Raw genomic sequence first — 24540 nt, 5'->3', positions numbered from 1 at the left:
ACTTGTGGTCCAGGGCAGGCAGTGGATTGATGTTGGCTCTGAATTGCTTGTGTGTTGCTGCCTTTTGATTACTTCCTCTGGTCGTGTAGGGCGGTCTCAGAGACAGAAGTGTTTTCTGTGCCCGGGCAGTGCTGAGGTGCCACGGCAGGTTTTGGGGGAAGTTGCACTGTGCCCTTCCTGGGTGAGACAGTTCTGGCCCTCCTGCGAGAGCACTGCGTCCTCTCCCCAGGAGCTCCTCCAGCTCACGGTGGGCCCCCCTGGCTAGCTGGGGAGGGGATGCCTCATGCCCTGTGACCGCAGCAGCCGCCAACTTGTTTGCTTCTTCCCAAGTCCTTCGATATGAGCATTTGTCTGGGTGGTTTCCCAGCAACATGGATATTCCCATTCAGATTAGGTAGCTGGGCTGGGAGATTGTGTGGACTGATGCGTGGTTCTGCCCCTTACCCCACATGCCACGTTTCCTCTCCCCAGCCTCACCGCTAGCTGTCTTCCAGTCCTGCTTCTCCAGGGCTGTGGTTTATATCCTCTTCTCCACTTTGCAGAGGGAACTAGGTGATCACTTGTGGATTTCTAGCAGAAGATCAGAGATCTCCTTTACCTTTTCTATCCTCAAAACCTCTGCTGGGGCATCAGAAAGACTCAGCAAATAGCTGGTGGCTCTCTAAAAATCTTATATTTAATGTCTCTTAGGTGACAGTCCTGGTTCAGCTTGGCGAGGAAACCTCCAAGCGTTTCTTAGCTCCCCAGGGCTCCTCAGAAGCCTTGCTCTGAGTCCTGGACAAAGCTGGGATCTCTCCACTTTTCCCTTGTTCCCACTTACATTCTAAGAAACCTAAACTCTTTGAGGCAGTGCCTCAAGCTCAGTAGAGACAACATAGCGTGTGGAGATAGGTCCCTGGAGTCCAAGACTTGCCATAAAAGGCTCAGGCTCCTGCAGGCTCCTCTGCCCAGGGTTACTTCTTTCCCATGATTGCTGAGTAAGACCAGCAAGCTTGGACTTATGTCTCACCTTCATCTCGAGCCCAGCTGCTGTGATGCAGCTCTGTTTCTGTTTCCACATGTGAAATCCAGCACTGGTTTGCACAGACCATCTGACATCTGTTGTGATGTTTTGTATGAGGAGTGGATAAGTTTCCTAAGTGACAGGCTGGACTCGTCACACAGTTGCTGCCATCGCCAAGGCTGTTGCTGCTCGTTGCACCAGTGAGACCAAGGACTGAGCAGAATATGGGGCAGAAGCTGCCTCCATGAGACAGAGATACATTGGCACAGAGCGACAAGAAATGCCACCGATCATCAGCTCTGAATTGCCTAAACGTTACCGTTTGCTGCATGAATCTACGAGTCAGAGGGTTAATTCTACCCTCTGGAAATGTTGGAGCATTTAAGATGGGATGACGCAAGTTGCTGATGAAGTGTTTGCAGCTCGCGCTATTTGGAAAGAAACATTTAGGCAGCTGCAGTGGGTTCTGGTGATGACAAATCTTGGAAAGCAGACCTCCTGTTTGATCGTCTGCAAGGGCGAAGCATCCAGACTGGTGGTGACAGGACAAATCACTTGCAGATGACATTATTTAGCCAGCAGACAGAGTGTTTGTTTGACTGTTGCTGATGCTCCTTTCAAGTCCTGGATATGGACCCACGCTACTCTGACTCTACCATGCTACTCCTCCTCCATCCTGCTATGCYGTGTCCCTGGTTCCGCTCACTCGTGGCATGCTCATCTCCCTTCTCAGCGATGCTGGTTGTTGGATCGAAGGAGGCAAGGGTGCACGCAGATAACTTGTCTGGGGTTAGGGAAGCGTGTTGCTCCCTTTCAGTCAGAGGAGGGCTGCAAAGAGCCCCATACTTTGTGTGAGGAGAGGGAATGGAGGAAAAGACAAGTTATTTTCCAGCAAGTAACAAGTGCAGTTAGGATTTGATCCAAAGTCTAGTGAAGTCTATTGGTTTCTATGGGCTTTAGGTCAAAATCTGTAGGATCATATTCAACCTTCCTATGACAGTACCTGTGATGCTGGAGGAAGAGAGGCATCATAGCACCTCACTTAGGCACGGAGGTGAACAGCCCAAGATCTACTACCTTCCTATGACTGGAAGACCTGGCCAGCTTGGGTGGTGGATGGTCTGGACTGGTTGTCACTATCTGGAGTGTCAGCGCTGCACTAAACCCCTGTGTCTTTCTGCTGCGCTGTACAGAGGTGCTCTGGATGTGAGCCCACGGGCTGCAGGTGTTACAAGGCCTCGGAGCAGCACAGCCTCTCGGTGGCTCCAAACTAGCCCCTCTGAGCTGTGGCCATCTGAAGCCTGCTAGTGAGGAGTGAGTTGTGCTAGGATCATCCACGCCATGATGGACCTCGTGAGGGTTTCCTCTTCAGGAAAACCGAGGCTGGCTGTTGCTGGGCCTGGAGTCCCACCTCACATCTCTCCAAGCAGCTCTTCCAGGCTCAGTACACATACCCTTGAATTGTCAAACCAGCCATGCGGTCCACACAAAAACCCTGCTTATCTAACAGAAAATGTGACAAAGAGGGTTTTTTTTCCCCAGCATTGTGATTTGTGTCTCCACTGCCTGCGCTGTGCTGAGTGGATGCTGAGTTATAGACACCAAAGGGATGTGTCTTCTTTTACCTGACTATGCCAACCCACAAACTGACCTTGAAGCTGACTAGGAAACTTATTCCAGCTCTTGGGACACTTAAACTTTTGTCTGGGTTTCCAGGCATGTCAGCAAGATACATTATTTGGATCCATTACCTCCACATTTGCCAGATTCCCTTGTGATCACCTGAAGTGCTAGACAAGCTTAAAATGAGCATAATGTGTTTTATTTGAATAAAGTGTTGTTCTTGATACCAACATGAGAAGTGCAATTCTCCAAGAGAAAAACATGAAAGAAGAGAGCACAATTTAGGCAATATTTGACCAGGATGATCTAAGCTGTTCCAGTATCTCATCCAACACGAGGGGCTGATAATTTAGCACTTCCCCATTATCAGAACAAGCCTGTACCAAGGCTGTGTTGCCCAGGGGGTGCTACATATCTGTCTTCTGCTAAAGATGGATTCCTCCTGGATGTCTTCTCTGTCTACCACTTGACCTTCTTTCCTAGTTCTTCTCAGTTGGTTTATGCAGTCAGGGTGTAGGCTGGTTGACAAGGAACTCTTTACCAGATGCAACTGCAAGAACATTGTTTTCCTTGTTTTGTTCTCTGCAGTTGGAAGATGCAAAATCCTATGCAAAAAGTGGGACATTTCACCACATCACCTGCTCTCTCAGAGCTTTTTAGCATCAAACTCCTGTTGTATGCCTTAATATGTTCCTTCTATCTTGCATGCTCTCCTGTAAGACATTTCCTGAAAGTATGTTACTAAACTTTATAAATCATACATCATGAGTCTCATGCATTGTACTTGTATCTTATAAGATTCATAATTTTCAGCTGACTTTCAGCCTTCCATACAGACCCACAAGTCAGATGTATACAGATGACAGGCATGATATTTTGAGTGGTTTTTTCTGAATTGCTTTCTCCCTCTTTCCCTTCTTTTGGTCAGTTCTGGGAAGGGATGTCCTTTGCGACACTGGTTTTGTAAAGAGTTGCTGCCTTGATAGTCTTGTGCTCATCTCTTTGTCCTACACGTGTCACTTATGGAGCACAACCTTAAGCTAGTCTGTACGTAGTTGCACTCAGCGATGTCTTGGCACACTGGTCCTCAGGACCATGCATTTAGTCTCCATCACGTCCTACTCGAGTGGCAGGATATCCTACCCTTTGGCAAGAGAGCGACACTCCCCGCCTGTTAGCCTTCTCCCTGCCCTTCCTGCCGTGTTCATTGGGACATCCTGCGTGAAGCCATGAGTGACTAGCACTGTTGCCGGACACGTAATGCATGCCCTTCGCAGAGAAGACACAGGCAGCTACATGCCTGTCACCCCTGCCCAGACTGGCCCAAAACATCATGCAGATGACTTCTAGTGTTTTTTTTTTCTTCCCTCAGTTATAAGCACTGCCTGCAATGCTGTTTGCTCCTGCTTTTCCATCCTGTTATTTGGGGTCCGATAGCTTCAGTAGTGACAGATGATGCCATTTGAGTCTGTTATGATGATGATCCCTATACAACTCTCATGCTACTATTCCCCAAGGGGCGTAGGGGGTTTCACAGCTTCAGCAGTGACTCTCTGTCCCCTCACTATATCCTTAGCAAACTTGGTCTTGTGGCAGGGACAATACAGGTTTCCAAGGTGGAAGAAGAAGGGGGGGACAGAGTGGGGAAGCATAAAATGAGTCCCAAGATGAGTGCAGCAGGAACTGCAATGCCGTGGTGGTGTTGGTACCTCTGGTGTTGGTATGGTTAGCTCCTGTGTGCACTTAGACCTGCAGCGCTGCCGCGGGGTCGGTGTATCCCCCCCCACCCGGCTCCGCCGTTCCTCCTGATCCCTGGTGGATCCCCGTCTCTCAGGCATCGGTGCCTGTCCGTTGTGTGGTTTGTGTCAGCTCCGCGACTCTCCGTGTTGCCTGACTCTTATTCTCTCTTTTTTCCTTCGAGAAGCTGTCACGGTGTCCTTAACCTTTGCTTTTCTCTCCTCATACGCTCTTTCTGTCCTTCCTGCCATCTCCCCATCATTTCTCCATCGCCGCCCCCTCGCTGTCCCCGGCCTCTCCCCCCGCTCGCCCTCGCTGCAGGAAAGCTGGCCTCATTCTCTCGCAGCTTGGGGACCTCAGCAGCTGGTGCAACGGCCTCCTGCAGGAGCCCAAGATCAGCCTCCAGCGCGCGTCGCTCAAGTACCTCGCCTGCCGCTACAGTGAGATCAAGCCCTACGGGCTCAACTGGGCAGAGCTCAGCCGGGACCTCAAGAAGACGTGTGAAGAGCAAACACTAAGCGTCCTTTACAATGACTATGGTGACAAAGACTACTGAGGGTTGCAGGCACCCACTCTCACGCTGGCCTTCCCAAGGGCGTTTGTGAGGGTTTTATATATGGACCTTCAGTGGTGGGGGGAGGGTGTCACTGGCATTTCTGGAGACAAAAACTTGGACCAGGGAGAGAAACGACTGCTCTGTGCAGGACTCAGTATTAGAATCTTCTTCAACTTGGCCAAAAGCCTTTCTAGTTAGAAGTCTTGTGGGACCCAGTTTTCTTTGTTTATTTTATTCATTTTTACCGAGAGGTTCCTCAAATTGCAGAGGTGGATGCAAACTGCGGAGAGAGCAGCCTGGGAGGGCAGAGCCCTTTCTCCATGCTCGGTTCCCCTTCCTCTTCCGCTGGCTGCGGCAGCCAGTGCTGAGGCCGGTGGATCACCAGTTACCGAAGAAACATGGTGGCAGAGCCAGGAAGGGAGAGCAGGTCCCAGTCGGGAGTAATAAATGCAGCAGCTCAATTAATTCAGGGTTGGAACAATGAGGGCTGGGCATAGAGGTTAGATTGAAATGCTTTCCTCGAATGGTTATTTCTGAGCAAAACGGCCATCGTGCAGCCAAAAGGTTTTTTTTTTTTTTTTGCAGTTGTAAAGCATGAGGTCCAGATGAGACCCTCAGCAGCTGTGCGCCGTCACCGGGCAGGGCTGGCTTGGTGCTGTCAGATGGAGGAGAGTCGGGAAGAGGGGCGTTAGTGAGCACATCTCCTTTGGTTTGGTCTTGTGTCGTCGAATCCTGTATCTGCTCAGAGGTGCAGAGTCCTCCAGGTCAAATGCAGCTTGATCTCAGAGGGCCTGTGGACAGCTGGACATCCCTGTTGACCTTCCTGAACTTTTTTCTTGTGGGACCAAACTCCTAGGAAGTTAACTTAAAATTTCCTTCAAATTTTTTTTTCATACACCATAATAAAGATTTCTAAGCAGTGACTACTGTTCAGGGAAGCTCTGACAAAGACAAAAGTACCTAGACAGCATGAGCCAGGCTGTCTTCAGTATTAGCTGCTCTTTAACTGTGGTATAGCCCCAGCTCTGCGTAGCGAGAGGAGCCTAGCGTAGCATAGCCCCAGCGAATTTGTGCCAAATCTACATTCCCACGCTGCACCAGGCACTGTCTGCTGTGCACCCCCATCCCTTCTGCTCGCTTTGCACGCGGCTGAAAGCGCGGCCCCGCTCGCTAGCCTGCAGAGTGGCTGCCTGTCGAACCGCCGCGTGGCACTGCCCCCAGAGAGCCTCCGGAAATCTTGCCTCCGGGGGGCCTGAAGTCAAAGGATTTTTATCCAGTGCCACGTGGGGAAAGTGATTTCAGGACAGTCACCTGAGGGGCAAATCAGGCCCATTTGAAGAGAGACTCCAGCTCTGCAGGTCCAGGTGGTCTTTGGGACCTCAGGGCTGCCAGCTTTCCCTTCGGGCGTGTTGCCCAGATGTTCTGGTCCTGGTACCTGGAAGGGGTTGATGTAATGGGTGACGGTGGACAGGCTTGTGGAGTTGGTACTTTCCCGTATTTAGACTCACATCTGTAGCTATCACCAATGACTCCTTTTTTTAAACTGGAGAACTAAGGTGGTCCTGGGACACCGAGCTCAGTTCAGGACAAACTCTTCTCCGAAACCTTGTTACCGCGGGCAGTGTGGGAGGCAGCAAATGGCTTCATTTTAGCTTCAGCGTCCTGCTTTTGCTTGCAGAAGTCTGTTTTGTAGAGGAGGCATCTTTGAACTTGTCAGCTGTGCATCTTTGATCTGGACAAACCAGAAGCCCTATAGTGGGATTTTTTTATGATGCCTCTTCAGAGCAAAATTTCCTTTTCATTTTTCAGTCTTGGCAGGAGCAATCTTCAGCCTGTCTCTTACGATTTTCTGCCTCATTCCTCTTGCTACCTGCCAAGGCCATGGCTTGAATATTTGCTTTGTGTTGGGAGCGAGGCTGTTGTGGTCCACGGCCAGTCACAGCTAACAGTGCTGCATCACAGTATTTGCACAACAGCAATTCAGTGTGCGTGGAGAGTGTCTTTCTGCTCTTTGCACAGTAAAACAGTGCTTTGCTCTTCTTTTTTCTCGTTGACAAACCTCTCATTTAGATGCACTGGCCTTGACCAGGGAGCCGGTGGGAGCAGTCACTAGCAGTCAGTATTACCTGGAAGTCTGAGTGGCATTTGTGTAATGAATGTGCCTGGCAAAGATCACCAGGCAAAGGCCTGCTTGTTGCAGGAAAGGAGGTGAAGCCTACTGGATCCTTTTGGCTTCCTGTCATAAGTGTCTCCTTCTTAAATCCCAGATGACCTGCCCCGCTGCTGCCGGGTGCTGCCGCGGCATGAGGCTCAGAGCAGGACCGGCGCTGTCTCCGTGTGCATTTGCCCACCGGTGCCGATACGGAGAAGGAAGCACCACTCCTGACGGCGAGTATCCTGGATGCCCCTCTGTTCGCCCTGCCCAGCTGACGTCCCAGCTGAGCAGCATGGGGGCCTGGCTCTCAGGGCCAGCAATTCCCACTCGGAGGGTCTCAAGACACATCAGACAGCAGGGCTCAAACCTGCTCCTGGGTGCGTTGCAGGTATGGGTGGGCAGGTGCTCTGTATTCAGCTGTTGCTCCTTCTCCTTTCAGCCCCAGGGAATCTTGGCCAAGATACTTTGGTTTATCCTCTCGCTTCTTCCAGCAGATGCCAAGACAACTTTAACTTTCAACCGGGCAGCCATCCAGGGATGGGCAAAGGGCACCTCTGCTCAAAATCTTGGAAGGATACTTGAATGAAGGCTGCTCTGGCCCAGAAGCAAGTTGGTTGCTCACCAAGTAATACCGCTTACGTGGCCTTTATATGAAACACAGACTGTTTTCCTTTCGGTAGCAGACTCCTCTCTTTTATGACTTACTAGGTGCAGCAGCAGAGATGGGAATGGTACAGTCTGCCAGCCACTCCCTGTGAAAGCTGCCAAGAAAACCCTGCACGCTCCAGACTCTCCACACATTCACACCTGTCTAGGTTACTTTTTAGTCCGGCCCAAGATTTACGATGGGCTTTGCAGATATTTCCATTCTGCTTCCGCTCTTGCATTTCAAAGCACTTGCATGGTCATTCAAAAGAGCTGGTCAGCCACTGAGCCTGACTCTTCCCCAGAGACCAGCTCTCCCAGGTCGTCTTGTCCAGCTCCCAGCCAGAATGGTTTTCTCTCTTGCTGTCCTCCAATGCTCTGTTCAGGTTACTCTTGAAAAGACTGTGGTTCCTCTAGGTCCCCGGATCCAATCTCAGAGGTGAAATTAGCTCAAGAGACTCAAAACCACCTTGGCTACAGAGGAGATTGCCAGAAGCAGCAATCTGCAAGAGTCATGCAGCCCAATGGTCTTTTCCCATAGTAAATCCCCATTTGCCACTCAGAGCAGTTATTTGTGTCATGCTGTTTATGGGGAGGATCCGTTGTCCTTGCCTTTTGTGGGGCTGGGAGATGAACCACCCTAACAGGCTGGCCAGATGTTTGCACACTAAGGGTGAGGGGAAAGCGATTCATCCAAGGTCGTCTGGCAAAAGCGTTGCCCAAATTGGGCCTCAGCGTCCACCAACCCGTGACATGCCGCTGCACCCACTAGATCATGCTGTCCTCGAGTGATGCTGTGCAGGAACGATCGCTTGGCTTGGGTGAGCACAGTCTCTTTGCGTGCCAGAGAGCCATGACTGGATCTTGCACAGTATTTTCTCTCTTAGTCTCTTGGCATTTTGCAGGCTGCCAGCCACAATCTCCCTCATCCCCCTGCCCTCTCTCCTTGTTTTATTTCTGAATTAATGAGTGATTATTCACTTGAGATGAACCTCTGGGTTATTCTGTTTTCTTTGCTGCACCCGTACCCCTGTAATAGCATTACTACCTTTTACTTGTCGTGCAGTTATTTCACATATAAAGATGGTTTGGTCCTTTTCTTTAAAAAGATGGCTACAATTCATGTTCCTTGATGTTCTATTAAAACTCTAATGTGACGTTTTACTACTGTAGATTGAAAGTAGGGTGCTTTAGGGTGGGATAGCCACGTGGCAAGAAACACAAAACCCTTCAGGATTACTTTAAAAAATGGTTTTAAACAAAACAAAAACATTGTAACACTATGTAAAACTCCAGATGACAATTTAACTGACTATTAAACGGAGCTGTTAGTAATCCGTGGGTTTGGCAAACTGGAATGTTTGTTTATAGCTTTGGTCCAGTTGATGTCATCTTTGGTAGCGGATGAAAAGTGGAGGCTGCAAGTCCTTTGCCTTTGAACTCCAGTGCCTCTTCACACAAGTTTAGCATTAGCCTGTCTGCCCACTGGTTCAGCCAAGTCCTGACCCACTCGATGCACAGAGCCTGGCCAGAGGCCATCACCTTGGCTTGTGTACCTGCTCTGTGAAGGAAGATGTCAAGCCCTGGGGAGTCGAGCGCCTGTGGCCTGTCGGGTTTTGGGGGAGGCCTGCCCGCCAGCATCTCTCCCAGGTGAGCTGTGCCTGTTGCGGATTACTGTGCTGGTAGCAGCTTTAGGTTGCTCTCAGCTGTATTAACATACTCTCTGGAAGGTGTTTCCAGTCTTTGCCTTGCAGAGCTTTCCACAAGTCCATGGCCACCAGACATCTGCCTTTGGGCTCTTGCTAGCTCCTGCTCCCTGGCAGTGCTTGCTCATGCCTCACGGTGAGCTCGTTTTTTGGCCGAGGGATCAGACCTCAGCCTCTCAAAGACTACAGAGCTCCATCCAGCCTGGCAGTCTACTGGTGCTCCCATGGGCCAGGCTGGAAACAGCCGTTGAGCTTCTTCGTGATGATAGAAAGGCCTCGGTGGACTTCAGGAGCTGGGGAGCAGATTCCAAAGAGACATTCCTCCTCCCCTCCTTTTAGTCTTTTTCTTTTTTAGACAGTAAGGTGGATACGATTATGCTGTCTGGTGGTCAGCCGCCTGCAAAGACCTTTCTGGTCAATTTGGCAGACTTTTGACAGAGGAGTAGCGCTGTCAACAGTATTGACTTACCACAAGTTATGTGAAAATCAGTGCCTGAGCAGAGGTGAGAGATGCAGAGGAGTGCCTCCACGGATGAGAAGTCAGTTATAATGCAGCTTCTTGTCTAGCGCTTTGGCCAGGAGGCCAATCAGCGCATATATAACGGCTGGCTCGCTAACCAACCTTAGCATGTGCTCCGGCCGACCCTGCCAAATGGGTGGGAGACACGGGAGAGAGCTGGAGATTACTGTGTGCAGGGGGACGGGATGCCTGTGAGGACATGGGACGGGGGAATTTCGGCGATATAGAACATGAATCCATAGGAAACCAGACTTCATTAAGTCTCATGGAACAAGTTGATCTTTTTTCTTCCCGCTGCTAAATTGCAGGAAAGTAAGCTAAAAATACACCCAATACTTTCCTTCTGCTATTTTCCATGCAGTTAAGTGCTGTGGCACCGGATCGTTGCACAATAACCAGTGGCTGTGGAACGAGACGTGGGGAGGAGGAGGAGGAGACAGTCCACGTGTCAGCGGGGAGGAAGAGCATGGGGACAGCAAGGTGTGCGGTTGCAAATGTGGTCTGTAGTTTAAGGACATTTCTGTGTGACTGGTTCATCACCCCATTTCAGACACCTTCACCAGAGCACAATCTTCTTGGAGGTCAGCTGATTTGAGTGTAATAGAGTAATAGAGGTTTGGGGAAAGTCACCCCAAGAGCTAAAAGTGAGCTGTACAGGATACATCACTGACTGATTGAAGGAAAATGGCAGCTTTTTAGGAATGGTCTGTGCTTCCCCCAAAATGAGAGTTTTCCCAGATGCCCCTTCTTCCTACCTTGAGTTCCCCTCACCCCACAGCTCAGCAAGTGGCCACAGTTCACCTCCAAACTTGCTTCTCTTGCCTTCCTTGCATCTATTCAAGCATCCAGTTGCTAATTGCAAGTCTTTCTTCTGCTAATTAACAAGATAGGGACTGCTCAGGTGGGATCCTCCCTGAATCAAAAGGCAGAGAGCAGCACAGGTATTTATTTACTAGGAAGGAGAAGGAGATGGATTTTTTTTTCTTTTTTTCCCTCTGCAACGGGGAAGGGCTTTCTGCAGTGTTTGCCTGAGTTGCTGAACCAGGCTGACAAAGAGCGGAAGGAGCCTGGAAGAGCCCTTCAGTGCAATTTCCACGAGGAGAAACACCTCCACGTCCAAACCTGCCTGTCTTCTCATTTTGCTTGCCATGTCTGTTGGCCATCATATTGCCTCTGCCAAGCAAGCCAGCCCTTCTCTCAGGCCCAGATCTCCGAAGGGAAGATCCACTCATCCTTCCTGTAGCCACCTCGAGGGCCCTAGAGAAGAGGTAGAGACACAGTCCAGGGCTCTGATTCAGCATATACCTTGCTCCCACTGATGTCCCCATGGTTGAAAGTGCTGCTCTAATGTGCATGTGAATGTGTGTTTGAAGGACTGTCATTAGCAAGCAATCCTTATTCATCCTTTGTCTAAAAATGGATACTAGTAGGGATTCCTCTAGTTTAGACAGTGCATAAATGACGTGCCACGGTTTAGGCCTTCACACAAGACACGTGTGTCTCCACAGTCCCAGTAGCTGCCCCATTTTTTATGACTGGCTGTGCGGACAAGCATTGTAATTGCTGACAGAACTTTTCAAATCCAATTGGTTGATTTTGTTTATTAAAAGAGCCACCGCCCTGCTCAACTCCATGTACCCCTTGTCTTGGAGACAGAGGAGTCTGCCTCTCTTGAGGCTGGTTGTTCAGTGGAAGTGAGAAGGGCTCGGAAGGGGTCCCATGGAAAACAGCTTCGCACTTGGCTGTTGCCATAGCCAGCTGCCCTGTTTGTTTTAAATGCAAAACCTATGGTTTGGGTCTTGGTTGCCTGGCAGTCTCTCTCCCACTCCTGAGGCTATGGAGCCTCACCATATGCGGTCCTCCACGGGAGCAAATCTGGCCCTGGCAAAAAAGCATTGTTTTAGGAGCTGTGCCCCAGAGAGGATGGACATCAGGCGTCACCAGGATCTGCTGTTGCTTCTCAGGGGAGCGTCCATGCAAAGAGAAGTGAAGGAGGGGACAGTGCGGACCAAACAGAGGAACGTCAAAGTAAGAAATGCCTGGAAGAAGTGGGACTTAAAGACAGAATGGGGAGTGTGGGGAAATCAAAGATGAAAAGGAGGGAAACTCAGGATGAGTTGACTATTCCTAGCAGAAACAAACCCCTTCTTGGCTTTGGGCTTCTCCATCCCAGCCCATGGCGTGCCGCGAAGGGCAGCGCCACGTGTGGGGTGCCTCAGCAGCACCTCTGCCTGCAGCCGGGCTCGKGGGCAGCCCTGCGGGTGCCCCGCGCCACCGAAATCCAGGGAGCCGGGCGCTGGGGCTCGCAGAGGCCCCGCGCGCTTCCAGCAGTAACATAAAACCAAGGCACCTCAGCTTGTTTCAATCAGGGCTGCGTGCATATGCCTCCGATTGCCGGTGATGGGAGGGCCCCAGCATACCCGTGGCCACGGGGGACTTTTTCCTTCCCTTTTCCCAGCGCACCGCCCCGCTCCTGCGCCCCGGCCGTTCATTTGGATGAAGGCCCTCGACTCACTTGCGTCAACCCCGTGGGAGGAAATTTTATTGCTTTCTGTAGCATTCGCCCCGGGGCTGGGGCCCGGGGCGGACGGGCGCTTAGGGAGGTGCGGGGCTTTCCGAGTGCCCGGGCACCGGCCCGTCGAGCAGCCCGCCTGCCTGGGACCTGCTGCTGCGGCCTCTGCCGCGGGGCCCCGGCCGCCCCTCGGCTCCCTTGGCCCACTGCAGTCGCTGCTGTTTTTCAGTCCTTTCCGATCTTTCCGCTTGCTCAGCCGTGACTCACCTTCTCCACCATTTGGGAAGGAGGAGTGTGGCAAAGGAAAGATAAATAGCTTCTAGCACAGCTTTGGCCTTTTAAAACACCGCCAGCGAGCTGTGAAACAGCAAAGGGCCTCCTCGAGAGACCACCTCGTACCGGCGCAGGTAAGAGCTGGTTGAACTGGCTCCCGCAGGGTCCGGAGAAGGGGCCGGGCGCTGCTGGCCGGCTGCGGCGTTTGCCCCTGAGCCGTCGTCCGGAGCACCCTTAGCCTGACAAAGGGAGAGGCTTGAAATGGCCCCAAAACTGGTCCATTTGAAATGCCGTGTGGATTTCTTTAGCTGCCATTCTTGGTTGCTTGTTTTTGGAAACCAAAGTGACTTTTTTTTTTTTTTTTGTCAGGGCCATTTTATTTGCTGGGGCTAAACTGTCTTAAAAAAGAAAGAAAAGAAAACATAGGCTGGAAACTGGAAAACCCCAGTGATGGAAAACACAGCAGTCGGAAGTGAGGAGAAACCCTGTAAGCCCTTCTCCCCAAGTTCCTATGAGAAGTATAGTTTCATCGTGGTAAAAACCCTGCGGGCCCCTGCGGCAGTGACTCCCGGGCAGGTTAGCCCAGGCTTAGACGGGCCTACAGCCACTGCCAGCCCGGACGGCTCTTCCCCCCTCCAAAGCAGGAGGTGGTAGGACTTTCAAACCCGGCCTGGCCGTGCATGCAGGAGAGATAGAGGCCGGGACAGATACGCCACTAAAACTRTTTTAGCTCAGGCCATTGGGAGGCTCTTTGAGGTTTCCCAGTCTGTTATGTACAAAGTTCATTTGGTTGCTGTTCAAAAGAGGAAAAAAAAAAAAAAAGCAAACACACCGAGACACTCTACCTAGCTGTGCAAGTGAGGCGGGGAAGGGAGGCACTGCCTCTGGCTGGCATGCACGTGGCAGCTAGGAAATCCCTTTCGATATAAGGGGGAGAGGAACGAGCTGCGTTTTTCGTTCTTTTATGATGGGTTAATTTCAAAAAGAGATCAGAAACGGGTCATTTTGTGGCATAAGCCGTGAAAGACCATTTAATTGGAAAAGGCTGTGATGGTCACCTTTCAGCATCGCTGGCTCACTGGCACTAACCTGTCTGGACAACCTGGGATGGAAACGCTGGTGGCCCAGAGCCTGTCTGTCGACGTGTACTCACTGCGGGGGGGGCACAGCCAAAGCAGCCGGGGTGGCGGGCCTGAACATGGTGGGAATTGGCCACCCCACCTCCCCCCGCAAAAGAAAACCACAGCCAAAGGGAGCTCTTCCACCGGGTTGGGATGACGGCTGGGAAAGCCCACAGTCTGGGGCAGAGGAGGGCATGTGGGACTGCTGGTCCCAGGAGCCACCGAACCTCCTCCCTCCCCCCCCCAGTCTGGGCACCCTTCTGCTGCAGCAGCCATGCAATGAGGCAGAAGAGGTGGAGGATGAGAAGATTATTTATTTTTTCATAGATTTTTATAAAAAATAATTATCAAATACAAAAAATAAAAATAGCAGCAGCCTCCGTTGTGAATAAAACCCTAAAGGGGACAAAAACCGCTCAGTGTCGCTATAGAAGAACAATATTTCGGTACGTAGAAGCTATCTGTTCACGAGAAGCACAAATCTCTTATCAGCCTAGCCAACACCTAAGCCCTCCCCAGGCCCACCAGGCCCCTCACCTGGCTCGCGGCGCAGGGCCAGACCGCACACGGCCCCTTCCCTGCACCGGTGCCAGCGGTGCATGAGGCCGTGCACCCTACCAGTGATAAGGGACCTTTGGGCAAGTCACTACTGAGACGAGGCTTTTCATACTAAAGGGGTAAAAATTTGGCATCTAAATACTTAGGCTCCCACATTAATAGCCTGCCTTGTCCTCCAGCACCCAGCCTATGCTGAAGTCAGGCAGGGAAAGGTTTGACATGGCAAGATGCAGGTACTTGAAATTCTCCGGTCTCCCTCTGAGTGTCACCCTCATTCCACATATCCACCACGGCCACCACTTCCCTCATTTCTGCTTGCCACCCCCCTCTCCCCCCCCGCCCTGTTCTCCCAGGGCTCGGAGGGGCTGGCAGCACACCCGACAGCCCCAGCACCTTCGCAGGGCTTAGCCACAACCAGTGGTTTCGGCTGCGGGGTGGTGTGCCTCTTCGCTCCCACCCCAGTTATGGCTGGATTGGCTCAGCCCAGCAAATGCACCAGCAGGAATGAGCTTTCGGGTGAGCTCTGCTCCCTGCGGGGAGGTGACCCACCAAGGAGCCATGGGCACTCTCAGGATCGGAAAAGGGCTCGGGGAAGGATGAAGCATCTCATTTCTGGGCACCGGGTGGGATGTCTAGATGCCTCTGTTTCTATTCCTATCCTCCAGCCAAACATACCTTTTGGAGATGCCTGACAAAAATCAGGGCAGGCCAGCAAAAGCCAAAGGATGGGATGGCTGCCTTGAAAATCCCCAGTCTCTCCACACCGTGTCACCCTCTCTCCATCGCTCCTGTGCCAGCCAAACCCTGGCCCTGGCCTCAGCCCCAGTGCAGGCGTGCAGGCCTTGCCTGCGTGGGGCACAGCCGGGTAGGCTCGGCCTCGGCCCCAGCCTGGAGGGCTGCAGAGCATCCCGGCCCCAGCTGGGTTTTCCCGGTCTGACTCTGTTGCCCCTTCTCTTCTCTCTTCTCTCTAGCCCTTTTCCCTGCCTCTTTATCCTCTTCTCATTTCTCATGTCTGGCCGCAGAGTTGTTCCCAGCACCCAGCTATGAGAAATTTGAAGGGGGACACAGCAAGACCCCAGCACAGCCAAAAGCCAGGTGCCTTCTCTACCCTCTGCCTCTACAGGCCTGCATCCAGACCRCCAAGCTGAACGCCTGAGAATCAGCTTTGGGTCCCAAAGTTTCTATCTGGGCTTCTTCGTGGCTAGAAATTAATTAGGAGATTTTCACCTGGTACCTATGGAAGGAAGATACTCATGATACTCTGCGATTGTAAGCCCAGCAGTGTGGACTCAGCAACAGAGATAATAAGGAGAAGCTCAGTGGAAAAAGATGATGCTCAGAGTCTCCTGACAGGTCCTCTGCGCCCCATCTCTCCCTGTGCTCTGGGTCTCATCTCCTCACAGAGCTGCTGGCAACACTGCTGAAGCTCATGTTTGGAAAGGAGATGTGGGAAAAAAAAGCAGCTCTTTAGCTTCATTCATTTCAGAGCATCACACAGTTATCCTACGTTGCCCTCTATATCTCCTATCTAGTTGGGTCGTCACCAGCTGAAGCAAAAGGGGGAGCAAGGCAGAGTGGGAACGTGGAGCATCTTTGCTACTATCTGCCACGCCGCAATCCTCATGGACTTGTCACCCTTCCTGGAGTTATCATCTCAAATAGTGGGCCGAGTCTGTCAAGTCCTTCAGCAAAGTGATGTTCACCTAAGCTGCAGCAGTTGCTGGAATGAATCAGGGTACAGTAGTATTTCTTTTCAGGTACAGCTGTACCTCAGAATCCTGTCTCAGGACCCAAACCAGAGAAAGGCAAAGCACCTGCAAATCCCAACAGCAAAATTTGGCATTTGTAGCTGCTGAGAGCTTCTCAAGGTCCCAGCCTGCATGCTGTGTGCCCGGGGAGCTGTCTCCTCTCGTAGTCCAGTCGTTTGGCTTCTCTCTCTGTCCTCTTTCCAGCTCCCTCTTAGCAAATGAGGGGAAATTCCCTACTCATCCCGCCCCTACCTGCACTYTTCCCAATGGTTTGTACTTCACAGCAGCATGGGTGTGTGACAAAGGATATCCTTTCTCAGCTTCATAAAGAGCAAAGAAAATATAATATATATTTTTATATATATATTATATATATATGTATATATATATATATAAAATTAAGTTTAAATATTTGCAGAGAGATCACAACTACCTCGACCTTGCTAAAAGCAGCCTATACAGTAGAGGGGGGGTGAATAGTGACAAAATTCAGAGCAAAGACAGACACTCAGAATTGGCAACCCATCAATACAGTAACAGAACCAAGTGTCCGTGGCAGCTTCTCAGCTGTTGGCTTGGAGCCCAGCCCAGCGTGCGGCCAAGGCAGCGGCCAGACTCCTCGGTGAGCCCACTCGCGTGCACGGCAGGCCCCAGTTGCCGGGTTTGGTTTGGGAGGGAGCCCGAGGGGAAGGGTGCAGTGATGAGAGGGGACCACGGCAGTGCAGTGAATGCATCTGTCTTCTGCTCACCGGCTTCTTGGTGGCCTCGCCCCATCCCCGCCGTGCCCATCACTCCTCTCACATGCGGTGCCGCAGGACGCTGGGCACGTCCTTGGCGTTGCCATCTTCCCAACTGTCCAGCTCTTCCTCTTATGTCTCCTGACCCCCCTCGTGCGTCCTGCCACCCTCCCAGTGGCCCCTGTTGTTGCCCCTTTTCTCCTCTGGTGCTCGCCTCACCGAGAGAGGCCATTTGTGGTGCCGCTACTGGTTCTCCTCAGCTGCTGGGTCACGACAGGTGCATTCGTCCTGGTCACAGTCAGCAGCGAACGGGATCACCTGGAGGCACCAAAAGGGAAAAGTCAGCCTGGACCAAGCCTCTACCTTGAGCCCCCTGGCCCCCTGGGACCCCTCACCTCAGCAAACCCTCTCCACCCCTGTACAGACAGACCAACACTCTCAGTAAGGTCTGGATGTTGTTGATGCTGTAGAGACCACCAGGTTCCACTCTCAATGAGAAACAAGCTCTGCTCCAGGGTGCCCCTGGTGCTAACTGTGACCCACAGCTGGGTTTTGTTCTTTGAATTTTCCTTTCTGGTAACTTGTGTTGCAAATTTTGTAATAAAGGGTCAACCTGAGGGCTTGTGCCCCAAATATCAAATCCTTGGGAGAAATCTCCCATGGTGGTTATGGGCTTTTGGAATGGAGCTAGCAGTGGTGAGGTACCTCTAGATTTCAGGTCTACTTTCATCCTTGTTAGACGGCCACCCTTCATCCATATCAGAGTCCATGGCCCCGTCCTTCAGGCTACTCTTGACTCTTCCTGGCTCAGCTGTACCACCGCTCATTGCTTTCTCTACCTCAACTGTATGTGGTCAAGCAACCTTATGTTACCTGTGCCTTAATTGGTGGCAGCAGAACACAGTGGGAAGGTACCAGCAAAGCATCTAGCTCATGGTTGACCATTGCCTAGCAGTGGGCCATAGGAGCTGAGGAAACAATTTCTACTAGAGGCTTTTATGCAAACCAGGATAAGAGCCAAGAGTTTTTCTTACTGTAGAAGCACATTACATTTTTCACAGCCTGAGCCAGTGAGAGGCTGGAGCAGGTTGTTTTGTATTTGAAACCCATATTCCTATGTCTGCCTTAACAGCAAAGCGACGGAGGATTACATGGCTGGACAGCTAGGACCTGTGGGGGATGTGGGCTGAGGTGGGGGTCTCCTGAGAGCTTTGGGACATGAATTCCTCCGCCTTCCATTACAATCCTGTCCTTTATTCTGGCTGGAGATCAAGATGTCTCAGACCTCCTGAGAGCCATGCCATGCTCCAAGATGTCATGATATCACTGGGGAGATTTCACTCATCACTTGGGTGTAAAGCCTTTTCCCTCCTATCTGAACTGGATCTTCCCAGGATTTTATTTTTCCTTTCTGTGTGTGTATGTGTGTGATGAAAGGAAAAATGATTCAAGCTCCACAACAAAGACAAGAAGATCCAAATTCACATATTTTTGCAGTGAGAAATTATCTCATGCCCTATGGTTTGTTTTGCTCTTGGATACATTTAGGAAGGATGGGCTGTGAGTGCTGGATGGCAAGTTAGGTGGGAGGGGAGGTTGCGATGGGAGACAAAGAAGGGTCTGTGCATCTCTAACTCAAAGTTGCTACCTCTACATTATTCCTCCCTCCTTCCCTCCTGGGAGACTTGGGAAGGAAAGACAGTCCAGACTGGTCTTGTGGATGCCAACAAAAAAATCAAGTCCCCTGAGATTGTGCAGTTATGCAACAAGGTGCCTTCTGACTCATCACAACTAGCACTAAATCCTACAGAAGTAATTTCGTAGGGACTTGCGTTTTAAATGAGAAGGAATCCCATGAGCCTGAGTGGGAGCCTGGTTGAGCTTTGAGTTCCGTTGGCCCAGGTCCAAACCCTGCTGTAATCAATAGAACAACATCTATCAGCTTCAGCTGGCTTTGATTTAAAATCATGGATTTGTGCTCTACTCATGGGAGAATTGTCTTGTAGGCCTGGTTTCATGGTCAGCAAAGCCAGAGAGCATGGCAAATTGTGAATGCTTAATCCTAAATCTTGGCCTATGCCACAGAAGGTGCTCACTTACCTTCCTGGAGGACAGTGTGGAGGAGCAGCAGTCACCCCCGTCATACTGGCAGTATGCCCGATTGTTGATGGTGTCACACCAGCCATCTGCTTGGAAAGGCTACAGGCAGAGAAATGAGTTGTTGCTGAAAGGGTTATTCCAAAGTGGAAGGTTCATCCCAACAGCAGAGATCCCAGATCCGCAGCAAGCCCCTCAGACACCACTATAAAGGGCAGGGCCCAGTTCCACAATACASAACCACCTCTTCAAAGCCAAAGCAACACCAGAAAACTGGTATCCCACTTGGTGTGTATGGAGGACTTGGTGCTAAGAGGACAGCAGCTGTAGTGCAAGAATCAGCTTTCTTTACCCAAGGGAATTGCATCAGGAAGTGAGAAATCCATGTCGTTAGAGAGGGCCCCACACTGAATGCCAGAAGTTCAAGTCCCTGTCCCACTCGGCGCTTCTCCTTGGAGTCCAGTGCCACTCAACTGGGAGTGAATTCCCCACCTCCTCTGCACAGCACAGCTTGCACTGCTACCTCATTACACCACTCACATGCAACTCCACTGTAATCCAGCTCTCTCTGCGAGTGCAGCCAGGGTTGGGCTCTGTAAGAAGCTGACCCAGCTCTTCCCTGCAATACTCCTTCTTCTTAAGAGCTTGACTCTGAAGTTGAGCTTTGTGATGCAGCTTGGGCAGCTAAGTATAGAGAGACTGATATGAGGATCAACAGATGATCCTGTTAGAGGATCAATATCAGAGCACCCTTAGACTCCTCTTTCTCCCTTGGATTACGAGAAAGGTTCAGCAAGGTCAGGCAGCCTCCCAGAAATACTGGTGTCTAAGCTGAGCCAAATATTGGCAAGTGCTGGTTGCAGGGACTAAGCTTTTCCTGGAATGCTCTTGATCTGGCCCAGGTCCTGAGCATGCAGGAAGGGGGACATGTCCCCAGATTCCTCTAGACTCTCCACTAGAGAATCTATGCTGCGCTACAACACTCGACTCTGCCAAACCTTGCCAGATTGGACTACAAGACTGCTTTTTCTAGGCCAGCTGAGGAGGGCCACTAAAGAAGGAATCTTTATTAAGCGCTAGCTCCCCACAGGCAAAATCCAATTCTGAATTGAATAGAGAGGACACCTGCCTACTGATAACCAGAGATACTGGCAACTTGGCCACTTTCCATCTTCATTGATGGCCACCTTCCTCTTCATTTCTCCTCTTCATGGCCTGGATCCCACCCTCTATAAAGATGGTGTAAGGAAGTTCTGTGGTTGAGTGCCCTTCCTAGAGCTAAGCAGCAAACAATTCAGTGGGACAAATGCCTGTGGTCATTCCCTAGGACTTGCAAATGCATTCATTATGCTTCATTATATATTAAATATTCATTATTATTATTATATATTCATTATATATTGTAAATGCTGTTAATGCTCATGTTCTGGGAACATCTGTAACTCAGAGCAGACATCCCCAAAGTATGCAGATAATCCAGGAGCACAAATTCCCACCAAAGTCAACAGCACTGCTGCTCCTAAATTGCATGGCCACTTCAGAAAAGCCTACTTGCCCTATAGTAGGGGATTTTGCATTATCAGAATAATGCCAATGTTGTGTATGCTTTGTGAGTGTGAATGGTGCATCTTCTTGGTGTGSCAAAGTCCAGTACCCTTTGCTGCTCTGCTGTGAATCACTGTTGGGTCTACCTGAACCAGTAGGAATTTGCAGAGCTCAGCTTGCCTTGGTGCAGCTCAAATAAATGGCCCATCATTAACAACCTTTCTTTACTTTCAGCTCTAACATGGAAACAGAAAGCTATTCCAGCAGAATAGCTTTCTGACCAGAAATGTTAAATGGCACAAACAGCCATTCAGAAATCCGTTTTATTGTTGTTTAGTTACATAAGTCATCTGATCAGAGAAGAGAAACAACTAGGGTTGAGAAGCAGCCAACTAGGGCTGAGAAACAATGCTGTGTGACTGGTGTAACTAAATAACTTGCATGTGAAGCATTTGCAATGAACTGTCAGGAACAATCTGCAACTGAGGTTTATTTATCATAGATACACATCAGCACTGCCAAGTAACAAATAAATGTGCTAACAGAACGGAGAGGCCATTCATTAACTGAGTGATTAGTAATGAAATGCTTCTCTAGCTCTAGGCTCTGTGCTGTTAGCTGCTGACCCAGAAACAGTGGCCATACTCCAGAAGGACTGCTGTCATCAGCAAGGCTCCTGGCAGAAAGTTGGCCAACCCTTTGCTCCTGAAAGTGGCTGTTCCATTTTGCTGGATCTGGTGGCCTTCAATGACAACTGGGCTTCTCAAAATGTACCAGAACTCTGCTTTTGAAAGTCACTCACCAGTAGCACCACTAAGCCAACCAACTTCAGGCTGAGAAAGGTCATCATACCATGACAGGCCTGTATGCACTACACTGAAGCCAACATGCAAGAACAGATGATATTGCCACTTATTGCCATGAGAAAACTATGACCAAACCAGGTTACTGATGTAGCCTTTTGCCATCATGACTCATGAGGAACAGAAGCAGGCCCAATGCAAATTAACATCACTTTTGTTTCACCAAGGGCAGGAAATAAGAGCAGGGATTATGGCAAACCAATGAGTCTGTCAATGGTAGCAGTATTACAGTCACAGCTACAGTCCCTGGGCCAAATCCAAGCATCAAAGAAGAGATTGCATTTGCCTGGAAGATCTTGCATGAGAAGAAGAAAGGATGTGCCTTTTTGCAGCTGGGAAACTGAGGCATAGCAAGGTTATGTAACTCACTCAAGCATCCAGAAAGAAGCAGGGTCAGGGGAAGTGATTTGACGCCCATCATTGCCATCGCCATGACACCTGCTTCCTAGGGCTCAGTGGCAGTGCAGCCAGACACCTAAGTCTTGGCCAGATGTAGGCAATGCCTAGATACCTCTGTTCATACCGCCCCACTGCTCATCTGAGCTTTCTGCTGACAGAAACTGCAGCACCTGAGCTCCCAAGGGATGTGGGATGACAGCTTAGTTTCTAGAAGGTGCACAAAGCCCTGAAGCAAAGTCCCGCACAAAGCTTATTCTGGTGACACATATGCAAATCAGGAAAACCCCAGAGAAAAGCACTGTCTGTCTAGGGTCTCTCACCTCTCACCTTGCAGAAGCTGTTAGCTCGCCCAAGCCCTCAGCAAAGCAGAGAAAGATCGGTGCCATTGCTCACATGGGGAAACTGAGGAAGAGGGGCTTAGTGACTTGCCAGAGRCTGCCCTCCGAGCTACTCCTGGAGGGAGCTGGAAGGGCTAACCCGGGCCCCAGCACTGGGGCCCTCTAGGGTCACTTTCCTCTATTTGAAGACCAGAGGATGTCAGGGTGTAATTCCCCACACTGGAGTTTCACCAAGGTGACAGGGTTAACAMCCCTCTCCCAGTGAAAACTGCCAGCAGGTCCTAAATGACCGTGAGCGAGGAAGGCCTCCATTTGAGCCGCAAAGCAGCTTTGCATGCTGTCACAGCTGGCTGGGGCCACCGTGGGAGCGGGGCCGGAGCTTGCAAGTGCAGGGGGCTGACGGCAGGGGACCGGCCGGGGGCTCACCCGGCCGCTGGCGGGGAAAGCACTCTGGGTGTGATCTGCTTTTGCAGCATTCCACGCGGTGGAGTTTTTCCTTGAGCTTTGCTCCATATGTCATGACTCACTGGCAAAACAAAACCTACTTCTTCTGTAGTTTCCATATAATTATTGCAGAGGATTGCCTGTCCCGGCTACACAGGTCTGAAATGATTTCCAGATCGTGTCTTGTGTGCAAGGTGGGGGAGGACAGAGACAGGGACAGGACGGAGAACAAGAGGTTCTCGCTTTCTCTCTGCACCTATTAGGGCTAATTGCCCCCTCCCCTCGACCCGCCAGAACCCGTACCCCACCCTAAACAAATACAGGCTCCTATGGCAACGCTTGCTGGGGAAACTTAACAACTCATGCTCCAAATTACATTGGAAAAACATATGAGGGRAAAATACAAAATGACTAATTGGACTCGAGGCTCAAGAGAGCCAGATGTATGGTTTGGGGACCGATGGCTCTGCTCTGCTCTGCACAGCCGCCCGGGCTCCCCACAGCTATCTCGGCTGCCTCTCCTGAGTGGAGGTTCTACATCTACCTCCAGGGGACCGGCCCTGTTTCCAGTCCTGTTCCCTCTGGTCTCACTACCGCCATCAGCATTGCAGGGGATGGGGCGGCCCTGGCCTCAGCATGGTACAGGTCAGACTGGCTCTGCTCAAGGCGAAGGGCCTGTGACCATGGCCACCCGCTGCAGGCTTGAGCTGAGATCCTTTCTCACATGCTGTCCTCAGCCTGCTGCTGTTATTGCAACAGCGGCTCGTCTCAGAAACAGCCGTGCTTCTGTGAGCTATCCAGACCCCTCACATACACCATCCACAGGCTCCTGGGCTAATCTAGAGAGCACTGCAGGCCAGCCATGACAGTGGGAGCCCCACGGCATTCGTGTATGAGTCAGGTGACATCTCTCCCTCTCTCTTCCTGTCTCTACTGGAGTCAAACACTTCAGGACCATCCCAGGTCAGCATAACCCCCTGTGAAGGAGCCCAGGCATGAAGAAGTGATGGGACTTAGGAGCACAGCAGGGCCTAGGAAGGAAGGACAGCTAAGCCGTAGCTAGCACTGCAAGCTCTTCTGCTCCTCCATGGCCCAGTGATGTGGCTCTTGCACTGCCACAGTAGCTGGTACTTTATCCTAGGAGATGGCTGCAAATCTGCTTCTTGATGAGGCAGGAGAATTTCATTACTTCATTGGGCCTGAAACAACTCAAGACTAGCAATCAGAGTTGGGCTAGCAAGGAGCTGCACTTCTCAGTAATTTTCCAAGGGAGAAAAAGTGAATCCCATTGGTTTGGCTTCTCAAGGGCCTCCAGTTGGTTTCAGTCTTTGTAAGCAGAAAGAGAAAACTAAGATGTTGGTGGATCGATATTCATTTATGAGGGTACAGGTGTGGGCTTTGACATTCATTTGGTCATACTTCTATCAATCATCTCATTTAGGTTTTGCAAGAGGCAAGGCAGAGGAGGACACTGGCTGCATGAACAGCCATTTCCAGTGCAGGGTGACATGTGAGTGTGCATGTGCAAAAGATGCACACGGCCTTTTTCCAGGCTATGTTTGAGCCACGTGATTCTAAATTAGGATCCACAGAAAGCAATGTCAGTGGTGGGAGAAGGGAAGTTTGCCCATGTCAGCAACTCACAGAAATACTTGACAAAGTTTTAAGATGCTGGCAGGAAAAAAAACCAAACTGTGTAGATCTGGAGAAAATGTGGAAAGGCAAATGCAGCCAGGTGAAGGCAAGTGCATGTGATCCAGGAAAACGACCAGCTGAGTTTCAATCACCAGAATATGCATCCTCCAGCATGGGGAAAAAAAAAAGGATGGATTCAAACAGCTTGTATTAAATGGGAAAAAGTGACTAAGGTAATTGCTGTAACTGCTTCACACTGAATTAGCGATATGGAGCTTCTCAGCTAGGCTGCGTGACAGCTCGGGGCTGCTGGAGCCAGCCAGCG

At 50.7% G+C, this 24540-nt stretch overlaps 2 protein-coding genes across 2 annotated transcripts in view; one reads left to right on the top strand and one right to left on the bottom strand.

The window, feature by feature from the left end:
- ASTN1 (astrotactin 1) overlaps positions 1–4919 on the top strand; it is a 48777-nt gene extending 43858 nt beyond the window's left edge. The window contains exon 23 of the mRNA XM_026084647.1: positions 4685–4919. Coding sequence (XP_025940432.1) covers positions 4685–4919 — 235 coding nt within the window. The remainder of the gene's footprint in view (positions 1–4684) is intronic.
- Positions 4920–17137: 12218 nt separating this feature from the next.
- Positions 17138–24540, bottom strand: part of PAPPA2 (pappalysin 2) — a 121196-nt gene continuing 113793 nt past the window's right edge. Inside the window, exons 22-23 of the mRNA XM_026084646.1 lie at positions 18995–19093; positions 17138–17212 (exon numbers count right to left, since the gene is read on the bottom strand). Of these exons, the coding sequence (XP_025940431.1) occupies positions 17138–17212; positions 18995–19093 (174 nt within the window). The remainder of the gene's footprint in view (positions 17213–18994; positions 19094–24540) is intronic.

This window comes from Apteryx rowi, unplaced genomic scaffold (genome assembly GCF_003343035.1).
Source record: "Apteryx rowi isolate R43461 unplaced genomic scaffold, aptRow1 scaffold_65, whole genome shotgun sequence".
NCBI classification, from domain to species: Eukaryota; Metazoa; Chordata; class Aves; order Apterygiformes; family Apterygidae; genus Apteryx; species Apteryx rowi.
Note: the sequence above shows the minus strand (reverse complement) of the source record. Positions and strands in the feature narration are given on the sequence as shown.